Raw genomic sequence first — 13,319 nt, forward strand, 5'->3', positions numbered from 1 at the left:
ATGCTGTAGGTGGATTGGACACTTCAAATTTGCCCTAGGTGTGAGTGTGTGTGTGCCTTCACAGGAAGGTTGGGCACTGGGCTGGCAACTCGACACCGTAAAACTCCACTGCCAATCATGGGCGGACAGGTGATCCGCTGTGGCGACCCCTAACCGGGAAAAGCCGAAAGAAGAAGGACAGACTAAAAAAACTCCAACTTCTCTGTCTCGTATCGCCTACTTAGACACTTTTTCTGCTTGACTTACAAAGCCATGTCTGACCCAACTCTGTTAGAAATGCTACATCTGAAGAAATCCCAATCCCTCCACACCACACGCTCCAGAGACCTCAACCTCAACAGAAGATGCTGGAGGGACAGGTTTATAATCCAGAGAATGCTCATGCTGTGGAATAGACTTCCCATACATGTCAAGCAGAGCACCTGACTGGCCCTGTTCAAGAGAAATCTTGATGAGTGGATGGGAAATAGAAAATTCACCCCAGGGATCACTCCAGTGGCTTTACTCAACAGAGGCACTGGGAACTGAGGTCGGGTAGCACAATGCCAGGGTAATCCTATGGGCTAGGCTTGTAAAGGCTCCAGGGCCATTAGGCTTGTACACACCTATGAACCTATGTGGTAAATGAATCCTGAGACAATTCTAATAAGATATTTAGAGAGACATCAGAGATTATATGATTAGAGACAATAAGGTGAAATTGAGTGATGTCTTGGTATGAGAGAGGTGTTCATATTATGGTTATAGAAGGAAGAATGTAGGAGAGGTGTTCATATTATGGTTATAGAAGGAAGAATGTAGGAGATTACAAGAGTGCAAGGTAGGGTGTCTTCAAGTAGCTTAGGTGAGTAGGGATGAAAGAGATAGAGGAAACGTCTGCAGAGATGAATTAAATAAGATTAGGTAGTGGGGAAAACAAAAAGGAGTGTAGTAGGAGGCTGTAGAGGATAGTGAAATGTGATCTAGGTTGAAGGGGTGAGTGGAATATAGTGAGTAAGTTCAGCCAGGAATGGCACAGGAGCATGGTGGAGTAAGTGCCAGGAAAACTATTTGTAAAACTGCAGCAAAAAGAGGAGGTGAGACAAATCCTGCTAATTTTAAGGAAAGTATTTATTTTATTTATTTTACATTTTACATTTGTTAACCGGGCTAGCCTAGCCGGATATATTTCCATTTTCAGTAGAGGCCCGGGGAGGAAAGCTCCAACAAGATAGAAAAACAAATTAAAAATGTTATTACATGGTAAAAAAAAAGGATTGATAAAAAAAAATACAAGAATTATAACATACTAAAAGTATTTACACCTGAAAAAACAGCAGTAAATAATATTTACACTTGAAAAAGCAACAAAAAGAATGTAGCACAGTAAGATTCATAAGGAAGTTTTCACATCAAGTAGAAAATATTTCAGCAGTATATTGATTAGAGTTTAAACAGTGCCAGACTTGCTTACAAGCATAAGAATTTAAATGTTTTGAAGTTTGTAAGGAATAGGAAAAAAATACAGTGGTGGGAGAGGGTGGAGAGGGTGGTTGGTCGGGGTTACAACAGGGGCATAACCAGTGAATTTTAAGGTGTTTTTTAAGTTTTTGTTTAAAGAGAGGCAAGGATGTGATTAGAGTTAGTTCAGTGGGTAGCAGGTTCCAGTTTTTTTCTGCTGCGTTAGTAAACAGAGACTCACCAGCCATGTTAGACTTTGTTATGGTAGCGAGGAATTTGCTAGAAGAACGTAGGGAATTCAGATTTTTATAGGGGATGAGGAGATTGGAGAGTATAGGGGTGGTATAGGGTTGATAAAATATCTTCTGGGCAATCGTGAGTTAGGAGATTATCAGTTGGTTTTGGAATTCAAGCCAGTCTAGTTGCCAAAGATTCAAACAGTGGTGGGTTCTAAAGAGATTGCCAGTGGCGAATCTGTCAATGTTATTGTAGGAAGTTGCTAGTTTGTTGAGATTGTTTCTTTAGGTTGGTATAAATAGATGAGGCATACAGAAGAGTAGAGATTAGATGGGAATGAGCAATTCTGGTTCTGGCTGCTGGAGTTAGAAAAGGTTTTATTCTATATAAGGAGCCTATTTTTCTGTTTACTGTTTTAATGGTGTTATTTATATGGTAATCAAATGTAAGGTTGTTGTCAATGGTTATTCCTAACAGTTTAGTGGTAGAGTCTAGGAATATAACAGTGCCATTATTGGAAGAGACTGAAAAATCTATGGGGGAGGACTTGGTAGTGGGGGTAAAGAGAAGGAGTTTGTTTTTTTTTGGCATTAAGGAGGAGTCAGCGTTTTGTAAACCATGTTTCTACAGTGTTAAAAACTTTTTGAGTAAGAGGATATAGTTCTGATGGGGAGTTTGCTGAGCATACTAGCGTAGAATCATCTGCATATTGAATGCAGGTGGCTTGAGGAATTGCTACGTGGAGGTCATTGATAAATAATGAGAAAAGTAGTGGTCCAAGAACAGAGCCTTGAGGGACTCCGAGGGTGACTGGCAGAACAGATGAAATTTGATTTTCCCAGAGAACTGCCTGTTGCTGAGGTAGGATCTGAACCATTTAACAGCCTGAGAGTCAAAGGAAAGGGATTGAAAAATATTGATTAAGAGGGTGTGGTTTACCATGTCGAAAGTAACACAAGCTGGTAAAATGCTGTTAACATACACCTAAGTTAACTGCAAAAGGCAATATTGTAGTGACTTTGGCTTGTATTAGTGCTCTATCTGGAGAAAAACTGAGATGAGGGAAGGACCAATCAGGTCCTTCAGTGGAATGCAAGTACCCCCTCCCCTCCACACACACAGATGGTTTACCATCAAAAACAAACAGTCCGTGAGGTAGAATGTTTATGGATACAAAGACAAGGTCTTTGAACTCTAAATACTTGACTTGAGTCACAGCATTTAATTTTATGGTTGTGGGCTTTTTATGCCATTTTTTAAGTGATTCTGATGCATTTCAGACACCTGCATAATTTAGTTCTTAGTTGATCTAAAGTTACTGGCCCACATCTCTAGTAATTCTGCACATCATGACTTTCTGAAGAGAGGATTATGGCTTGGCACTGACCAGTCAGTTTCTTAAGAGATCTGCATCTCCACCCACCTTTTGACGATTCTATGCCAACTTTGGGACTTTAATCTTCAGTCCAAGCCTGCTTCTTCAGCAGCTTTATTATCATTATGAAGGCACTTTTCTTGTGTCTATCACCTCTCCTTACAAGATCTCAGAGCTTCAAGCCCTTATTTGTAGAGAACCTTATTTGGTCTTTCACACTAATCTGTTATCCCTTAACTATTTCACATTTCCTCCTAAACGTGGTATCAGAATTGTTCTTAATTGAATCCATTTATCATTCTCTTTTCTTTCTGAGGTAGAAACTAGGGGAGAAAGAGACCTTTCATCTTGTATTGGGACCATTTGCTCAGTTCTTAACTGTAGAGAGCATGAGTTCAGCAAGATGGAAGATCTGTTCATATGGTTCATTCCAAGGAGGCAAAGGCTTGCACTTGTTAAGCAAATTCTTTAGAAGTGGATTGCTAACAGCATCATGTTTTACCATGAGGCACTAATCACCCATTGGGGAATACTAATTTTAAGGCCTCTTCATCAGGTGTGTGGCTACTTCCAGTATTTCCTTCAAGAATGTCTCCATTTTGGACTTGTGTGTTGTGATTGATTGCTGGCAGTTTACATACTTATCTAGCGTTATTGCTGGATTGTGACTGCTGGTACCAGTCTTTATTTGGCACTTGGATTACACAATTCTGTATACTGAGCTTTTGCTTTGAGGTTTTGTTGGCTGCAGTTTCTCAGTAGGTTTATACTGCATGGGATTCTTTCTAACAGTAAATGCACTGTTAACATCTCCCTGTAGTGGGTGTAATACCTTATCTTACAAAAAAAGTTAGCTTTTACCATTGAGGGAATTTTCTGCAGTGTGTACCTATATATCTACCTGACGTCTCTTGCTTGTTAGTGGTCTTACAGGTTGTGCTTGCTCAGTGGATGGAGGGGATGAGCTGGCATGTGCATGTGACACAGCAGTATGTTTCACTAGGAAGTGAACATATTCCCCCAAGAGTTGCAGTGGTGGAGAAAAAATAGCCAAGCTGAAGAATGCTGAGGAGGAAATCCCAAGTTTACCCACTATGGTGGCCACCCTCATAGATCAACTGATAGGTGCGTATATTCCTTTCCTTTCTTTTTTTTTTTCCTGCAGGTCTGACGTATATTAAACATGTAGCTTTGATTACTTAATGTGCTTACTGTTTTATCCTTTTTGAATCCACAGAAGATGTACCTGCCCATATTGGGGGTGCTACCAATTTTGGTGATAACATTGAAGATGAATGGTTTATTGTGTACCTCATCAAGACAATTACAGAAACCTTTCCTGAGTTAGTGGCAAGGTATTAGCATATATTTCTTACAAACACAAGTTCAGATCAAGAATGTTATCAATTATACTGCAGTGACTCACGTGAGTTTCTACTTGTGCCATTATACAAAATAACCTTGATGTCTTAATAACCTGTTTAGTAAATATACTTGCCTTAGAGAAAGAGCATGTAATATAGACTTTTACTAACAAAGAAAAAGACTTCCAGATTCTCACTTAGAATTGCTGTTACAGTTGTGTGTTTTTATAGGCTGTGTTAACGTGTGTGATTGAGCATATGCTGTCTCCCACATGATATGGAAAACATTGTTTTAAAGCCATCAGGCAACAAAATTGTAGTAACATGATGACAGTGATGACTTAACTTGAACTTATATTAGAGCACTGCTGTTCTAATGTTATAAAAGATTAACAATATACAGTGTTAAATATGTTTTGTATATTTGTTCTGTTAGCATGCTGTTGGCATTGTAATGCATACAGTATGCTCAATTTTAGTTCTGTGTGAAAGAGTTGAAGTTTATTTTCAGTATTTATTTTTTTAGGGGTTTACCATATTAAATTAGAACCTTTACTTTTAGTGTATGATGTGTTGCCTTAGAATTTATAAGTCTTGGTAAAGTTTGGAATTGTGAAAAAAAGAAAGTTATGTACTCACCATAACGTTCCATCTAAGTAGTTATACTTCATTTTTCTGCAACGTGTGGGTATTCGGATCCATATCTGATCCGAGCTGGCAACTTTTCAAGCATCTGCTCTGAGCTCTCAGCTCCTCCCCCTTATCCATAATCCATCACCATCTCCTACCTTCCCCCAGATCGAGTTTGCCACTACTCAAACTAATCAGCAACTCAACTTAGAATAAACCATGAGCAGGTTCGGGGGAAGGAGGGTGGGACAGTTGCAGAAAAATTAAGTGTAACTACTCAGATGGAACGTTATGGTGAGTACATAACTTCTTTATCTGAAGTAACGAACCAGAAAACAGCAAATGAATAACCAAGAAGTAAAAAGTGCGAATGACCAACAATCCTCACTCTGCAATTCAGAAAAAAGCTCACAAAGTGCAAATGCAATTAAGAAATCGCGTTGCAGCTTAAACAGTAGCTCAAAAGAAATCCTCGTCAAATAACAAGCAGATGTCAGCAAAAAGTTTTATTCCACAAAAGCAACGAACTCGATCACAAAGCGCTGGCGCTTCGCCCGTTTGTAACGGCTTTTCAAGATGTAACTGTTTGCACACCAGACCTTACTTATATATGCTTAGGTAAACATTAATTGAATTGTTACATTAATTGCTTGAACAATTAATCAATTGTGCAGTTAGTCAAACTTGTTTTTTTATAAAAATGAAAGATAAAAGATACTGTTACAACAATCCATGCTGAAACCTGCCATGCATAGCATTACTAAGTTGTAAAAATGTGAAAAAGTTCTTTTTTAAAAACAGTACCAGTGCGCAACACTTCGAATAGTGAATAATAGTGTTGTATGATAATGTTCAATAAATTATGGTATACGTATAATCAACCATAAAAAAATGAAAGATAAAAACCATCAATGGATAATTCACGTAGATCATCTACTATTAATATTGTTGTTACCACCATTGATATGCATGTCAACAGTTTGAGACAATGAAAAGCTTAGTGTGACAAGCTTAATATAACAAATATTTATAACAAATATGCAAAAAAATTTTTTGCGATTGCCCATAACAAAATAACCATAAAAAATTGGAAATAATGATGATGTTGTTGATGTCCCCCTACTATACACTATCAAATTAAAATCATTTCCATACTGTAAATGTAAGCGCGTGCGTAAGATGCATAAAATATTTAAAAGGATAAACAAATAAATATTGCAAATGTTCAAAATACTGTATGCCAACATGACATGGTCACTTATTTTCATGTTTTCTAAAAGTTGTATATAATAAACGCTTCACAAATTTTATAAAATAATACTAAAATATTAAACCGAAAATCTACATGCATTATATTATCATTAAAATAAGACCTATATTAATTAATGAATGAACAAACCATTCCACCTCATGGAAATGTACTGAAACTTGCTTTACGGATAATCATTCATTAATTAATATAGGTCTTATTTTAATGATAATATAATGCATGTAGATTTTCGGTTTAATATTTTAGTATTATTTTATAAAATTTGTGAAGCGTTTATTATATACATATATATACAACTTTTAGAAAACATGAAAATAAGTGACCATGTCATGTTGGCATACAGTATTTTGAACATTTGCAATATTTATTTGTTTATCCTTTTAAATATTTTATGCATCTTACGCACGCACGCGCTTACATTTACAGTATGGAAATGATTTTAATTTGATAGTGTATAGTAGGGGGACATCAACAACATCATCATTATTTCCAATTTTTTATGGTTATTTTGTTATGGGCAATAGCAAAAAATTTTTTGCATATTTGTTATAAATATTTGTTATATTAAGCTTGTCACACTAAGCTTTTCATTGTCTCAAACTGTTGACATGCATATCAATGGTGGTAACAACAATATTAATAGTAGATGATCTACGTGAATTATCCATTGATGGTTTTTATCTTTCATTTTTTTATGGTTGATTATACGTATACCATAATTTATTGAACATTATCATACAACACTATTATTCACTATTCGAAGTGTTGCGCACTGGTACTGTTTTTAAAAAAGAACTTTTTCACATTTTTACAACTTAGTACGTTAAGTGCGCATGGCAGGTTTCAGCATGGATTGTTGTAACAGTATCTTTTATCTTTCATTTTTATAAAAAAACAAGTTTGACTAACTGCACAATTGATTAATTGTTCAAGCAATTAATGTAACAATTCAATTAATGTTTACCTAAGCATATATAAGTAAGGTCTGGTGTGCAAACAGTTACACTTGAAAAAGCCCGTTACAAACGGGCGAAAGCGCTTGTGATTGAAGTTCGTTTTGTTTTTGTGGAATAAAACTTTTTTGCTGACATCTGCTTGTTATTTGACGAGGATTTCTTTTGAGCTACTGTTTAAGCTGCAATGCGATTTCTTAATTGCATTTGCACTTTGTGAGCTTTTTTCTGAATTGCAGAGTGAGGATTGTTGGTCATTCGCACTTTTTACTTCTTCTTTATCTGAAGTAGTTAACTTCATTTTATCTGCAACCTGTGGGACAGAGTCCCCAGCTACTCCAACTCCTGGGGGGCCCTCATGGAAGGATATTCCTGAGCACCACAGAGCCGAAGGATGCTCTCCCTCTGGAGATCAAATGTAACTTATAATGAGAAATAAAGGTATGTGACCTTGCCCAAGTTGCTGCCGCACAAATGTCGTCCAGTGACACCCTAGACCAAAAGGCAGCAGAAGGCGCCATAAATCTGGTAGAAAGAGCTTTAGTAGGACCAGGCGGAGATGGAGCTTTGTCTTTGTAAATTTGCAAAATTCATAGTGAAATCCACCTAGCTAGGAAAACCTTGGAGATGGCTTTACCCAAAAAGGGTTTAGAAAAGGACACAAATAACTGGTCAGACTTACAGAAGGGCTTCGTTCTGTGTAAATAAAAACAAAGTTGCCTATGAATATCTAGTAAATGCAGTTTATATTCACCCTTGTTCTGAAAATTTGGAAAGAAAACAGGCAGGTTAATTGTTTGATTAATGTTTGACTCAGAAGCCACTTTTGGTAAGAAAGAAGGGTTTGTGCGGAGAGAAACCCTGTCCTAATGGAAGATTAAGTAAGGGGGCACTGCAGACAGAGCATGAATCTCGGAAACCCTCCTAGCTGACGTAATGGCCACTAGGAAGGCTGTCTTCCAGGATAAGAACTTCAAATCTAATGATGCTACAGGTTCAAAGGTGGGAGCAACTAAAGGTTGGAGAACCAAGGTGAGGTCCCAAAGAGAAACAGAGTCCTTAACTGGAGGACGCAAAAGAAAGGTGCCTTTAAGGAAAGCCTTACACAGTCTAGAAGAGGCCAGAGCATTCATGTTATCGCCAACATGGAAATTCGAAATAGCTGCTAGTTGCACTTTCACAGTGGAGGAACTAGCCCCTTGCTGAAAAATGTTGGCTAAGAAATCCAAGACTACAGGAACAGGGGCTGTAAAAGGATCCAGGTCCTTCTGAGAAGCCCAAATAGCGAATCGTTTCCATTTACTATGGTAAATCTTCATAGTGGAGGTCTTATGGGACGCCACCAGAATAGTTTTTACTGAAGATGAAAGACCGGGAGTCCTGGCAATCAAGGGAACTGGAGCAACCAAGCCGTCAGCTTGAGGCTGTCCAGGTTGGGCAGACAAGTGCCCGAGGGATGAGAAATGAAATCCGGGCAGGGATCGAAAACCCACAGAAGAGCTAGAACATGAGACCAGAGGAAGGGGAACCACACCTGACGAGGCCAGAGCGGGGCAATTAAAATCACTTTGCACCCCATTCGGCAAGCTTTCTGAAGAAACTTCGGAATGAGTGGTAACGGGGGATAAGCGTTACAGTAACACGGGAGGCCAAGCATGGACCAGAGCGTCTCTGGGCGGATCTGCTGGTGAGGGGATCAGAGCGAAGAACCCGTTGCACTTCGCGTTGGAAGGAGATGCGAAGAGATCGCAGCAAGGTTGACCCCACGCAAGGAAGATCTCCGCTATCGACTGTTTCAGAGACCACTCGTATGACATTAGAATAGCCCGACTCAGTCTGTCCGCTAGAATGTTGGAGCGTCCCGGGATGTGCGTTGCAATTAGAAACCAACCGGTGGAGATCGCTCACTCCCACACTCTCATGGCCTCACAACACAGAGGTTAAGATCTGGTTCCTCCCTGTTTGTTGATGAATCAGACAACCGACATGTCTGACTGAATTGCAATAGTCCCTGGAAGAAGAACAGTGTGAAAGGCTTGCAACACTAAAAGTACTGCTGTCATCTCCAGAACATTAATGTGCAATCTGGTCTCGATCTGCCGTCCTCCCCAGGTAATGCCCCCCCACCCGAGCTGGGAGGCGTCTGTGGTCATGGTGGCTTGAGCTGTGGATGAAACAAATGGGCATCCCACTAAGATCTCTGGCGACTGGAGCCACCAGAGGAGTGCGCCCTGCAGGCTTTGCTGATTGATTTATTTATTTATTTATTTAAATTTGTTGACCGGGAGTGTCTGACTGGACGTGGGTCCATTTTCAGCGGAGACTCGGGGAGAAAAGCTCCACAGTAAAATAAACAGACAGTAGTTACATTGGATTACATAGTGATTAACAATTTAACATAGAAATTACTTGCAACATATTTACAGATGAAGAACATAGTACATCAGTAGACAACTAGAATCTTTATCTGTGAAGTACATAACAGGCATTAACAAATGTAACAATGAGAAGTTCCTGCTGTATAATAAGTACTAGGCTTATGAGCATCTGAGCTTGCTATCATCAAGGTAGTTAGTGGAGGTGAAAGAAAGGCAGTAGTTGGATGGGGTGGATGATATTAGAGTGGGAGTTGCAAGGGCATAGCCAGCATGTTTTAGGTGCGCTTTTAATAAAGTTTTGAAGTTGGTGCATGATGGTACGGAGGTAATTGTGGGTGGGAGTGAGTTCCATAATTTGGCTATGGCGCAAGTGAATAGTGCTTCACCAGCAGAGTTATTGGCTTTAGTGATCTGCAAGTGATTTTTGTTGCTGGATCTTAGTGGTCTGGTGGTGCGATAGGGTTGGAGTAGATTCTGGAGGGATGGGACATTTAGTGGATGGTTTACTAGTTTGTGGGTGAGTGAGAGTTGATACCACTGAAGGAGGTGAGGGAGTTCAAGCCAGCCCAGCTCAGCAAGTGAGAGACAGTGGTGACTACGGTAGGATGTGCCTGTGGCGAATTTTGCGATTTTGTTGTAGCAGGTCTCTAGCTTGTTTAGATCACATTGCCTTAGGTTGGTATATACTGGAGAGGCATAAAGTAGGGTAGAGATAAGGTGGGAATTTGCTACTGAAATCTTTGCTGCTTTGGTGAGAAATTGTTTATTTCTGTATAATGCTCCTAGTTTTTTGTGGACTTTTTTTATGGTCATGGATATGTGAATGTCAAATTTTAGTTTATTGTCTATTTCCACTCCTAGCAATTTGGTGTGTTCAGTTGGGTATATAGTGGAGTTGTCTTTTGCTGTGATGTTAAAGTGAGAGTTGTTTTGAGTATGTTTGGTGGGTTGGAAGATGAGTAGTTTAGTTTTGTTTGGGTTGAGTATTAATTGGGCATCGGATAACCATGTTTCAACAGAGGAAAAGGCTTCCTGTGTGACTTTTTGCAGTTTGGGTAGGGACTGGGCTGAGCAGATGATGGTAGAGTCATCTGCGTATTGGATGAGTGTGCCATGTTTGGTGGCAGAGGCTAGATTATTGGTGTAAACAGAGAAAAGTAGGGGTCCAAGGATGGATCCTTGGGGAACCCCTATGAAGACAGGTAGTTGGGGAGATATGTCATTCTGCCATACAACGGATTGTTGGCGGTCAGACAGGTAACTCTGAAACCAGTTGGTGACTGATTGTGAGAAGGATAGGTTATTGAGGACTGAGATAAGTTGTTTGTGTGGGACCATGTCAAATGCTTTAGATAGGTCTAGGAAAGTAGCAGAGGAGAGATGGCCATTGTTTTTATGCTGAAGGATAGTGTTTGTAAAGGAGAGTAAGGCAGTGGTGGTGCTATGGTTTGGTCGGAAACCATGCTGAGTACTGGAAAGGAGGTTGTTAGCAAGGAGGTAGTGTGAGACCTGAGAGTGTATGCATCTCTAGTATTTTGGAGAGTGGAGAGAGAATAGCTATGGGGCGGTAATTGGTTAGTTCTGCAGAGGGTCCGCCTTTGTGGAGGGGAATTATATGCGAGACTTTCCACAATGTAGGAACGTAACTTTCTGACAGAGATCGGTTAATCAAGATGGATACTGGGTAGGCCAGAGCATCAGCTGCGATTTGTAGGTATTCATTTGGGAGGTTGTCTGCTGCTAATTTGGTGGGTTTAAGTTTAGTTAAGAGTTTTTTTATGTTGGAGGTAGGTACAGGAGAAAAAGAGAAGGCAGTGGGGAGATTACTAGTTGAAGGTGTGGGTTGGAGGGGAGGGAGGTTGTGTTGTTTAGCTAGTGATAGTATGGTTTGGGTGAAGTGCGTGTTGAATGAGGTAGCAATATTTTCTGAGGAGTGAGGGATGTTGGGGGGAGGGGTACTGACTTTACCTGGGTGGAGGATGGAGTTTATGGAGGACCAGAATTGTTTGGGGCTGTGTTGTGAGGAGTCTAGGGCAGACTGGTAGTATTGGAATTTGTCCCGTTATATTAGCTTTTTGACTCTATTGCGTAGTTCTAGGAATTTCTGTCTAGCTGCGGGGGGTTTGGTTTTGCACCAGTGCTCCCAGGCTTTATCCCTGTTTTTCATTTCTGACTTAGTGGTTTTCTGTAGCCATGGGGAGGGTTGTGCTTTGGTTCTGGAAAATCTTATGGGGGCATGGTAATTAAGGATGTTCAGGAAGGTAGTATTAAAAGATTCAACAGCGTCATCTAGACTGAGGTACTTTAGAGCATGCCAGTTACATTCTTTGAGGGATGAGATGAATGTGAGTGGGTTAAAGTTTATTTTTACGATTTGACGATAGATGACAGGTTTAGCTTGGTACAGGTATTTTTTGAGTAGGAATGTTGGGGAGTGATCACTGAGGCTATCTGATAAGCAGCCTGTTATATATGACTGGGGGTTCTTACTGACTAGTATCCAATCCAGGGTAGAGTGCTTGCTGGAGTTTTATTTATCCTTGTTGGTGACTGGACTAGTTGGGTGAAGCCATGAAGGTGTACATGATGGGTTGGATTGTTGCCAGAACAGGATTGCCAGTCAATATTGAAATCACCTAAGATGATAGTTTCTTGGGGAAGATGGTGGGTAGACCAGCTGAGGAGGTTTTCTAGTGGAGGGATGTTTTGGCCAGGTGGTAAGTAGCATCCAATTATGTTGATGGTTTTGTTTCGGTTAATTTTGAGGTTGGTATATATTATTTCTTCATTGCCTATTTGTGGAGCTGATGATTTTAAGATCTGGATGTTTAGGTAGATCCAAAGATGTTTAAGATCCAAATGTTCCAATTTGAATTGGATATTCCATGGGGAGATCTAGCCAAGACCACTGTACAGCTAGAGTCCATTGAAGAACACACATGTGAAGACGCGCACAGGGGAGGATAGAGATTGCTCAGCCATTGAGCCCAAATCTCTAGGAACTTTGCCTGCCTTCGGTAATCTGGGGCCAAGAACTACTGATATATGGGCCCCTAGACTCTGGACCCTGTCTAGAGTTAGAAAGACTTTCAGTCGAAGGGTGTCCAGCCTTCCCCCGATAAAGTCCAAGATCTGCACCAGGTCTAAGAGGGACTTGGAAACATTGATAGTGATCCCTAGCCGGTCTGCAAGATGAAGGAAGGAGTCTCTGGTTAGGCAAAGAAGACACTTGGTGGAAGCAGCGAAGAGCCAATCGTCTAGGTAAGGGAATACCTGAATTCCCTGAAGCCTCAGGTGAACCACTACGACTGCCATTACCTTGGTAAACACCCTGGGGGCTGTGGTGAGACCGAAGGGTAGGGCTCTGAACTGGAAATGATTGGCTCCCAGCCGGAAGCCAAAGAATATCCTGAAGCTTCTGCAAATCTTGATGTGGTAGTAAGCATCCTGGAGGTCTATCGAACACATTCAGTCGCATTCTCGAAAATAAGGTAGAATGGACTAAAGGGTGACCATCCGGAATTTCTGTTTGGCGACAGCCAGGTTTAAGGTTGACGGGTCCAAAATGGGCCTGAGGTCCCCTGTCTTTTTTGGCACTAAAAGGAACCTGGAGTAAACGCCTGATCCGGACTGATCGGGGGGGACCAGTTTGATGGCTCGTTTGTGAAGCAG

The 13,319-nt window shown here is 40.3% G+C and overlaps 1 protein-coding gene across 3 annotated transcripts in view; it reads left to right on the forward strand.

Annotated features, from left to right (window-relative positions):
- The window catches only part of ECD (ecdysoneless cell cycle regulator), a 984,622-nt gene that overhangs the window by 45,343 nt on the left and 925,960 nt on the right, over window positions 1–13,319 (forward strand). For 2 of the 3 annotated variants that reach the window (XM_044056092.1, XM_044056093.1), the window contains exon 2: window positions 4,290–4,407. In XM_044056092.1, the coding sequence (XP_043912027.1) occupies window positions 4,290–4,407 (118 nt within the window). Of the gene's footprint in view, window positions 1–3,974; window positions 4,178–4,289; window positions 4,408–13,319 lie in introns of all 3 variants that reach the window. The other variant, XM_044056094.1, reaches the window with a different exon arrangement.

This window comes from Protopterus annectens, chromosome 14.part0 (assembly GCF_019279795.1).
Source record: "Protopterus annectens isolate FY-2018-M chromosome 14.part0, PAN1.0, whole genome shotgun sequence".
NCBI lineage: Eukaryota > Metazoa > Chordata > Ceratodontiformes > Protopteridae > Protopterus > Protopterus annectens.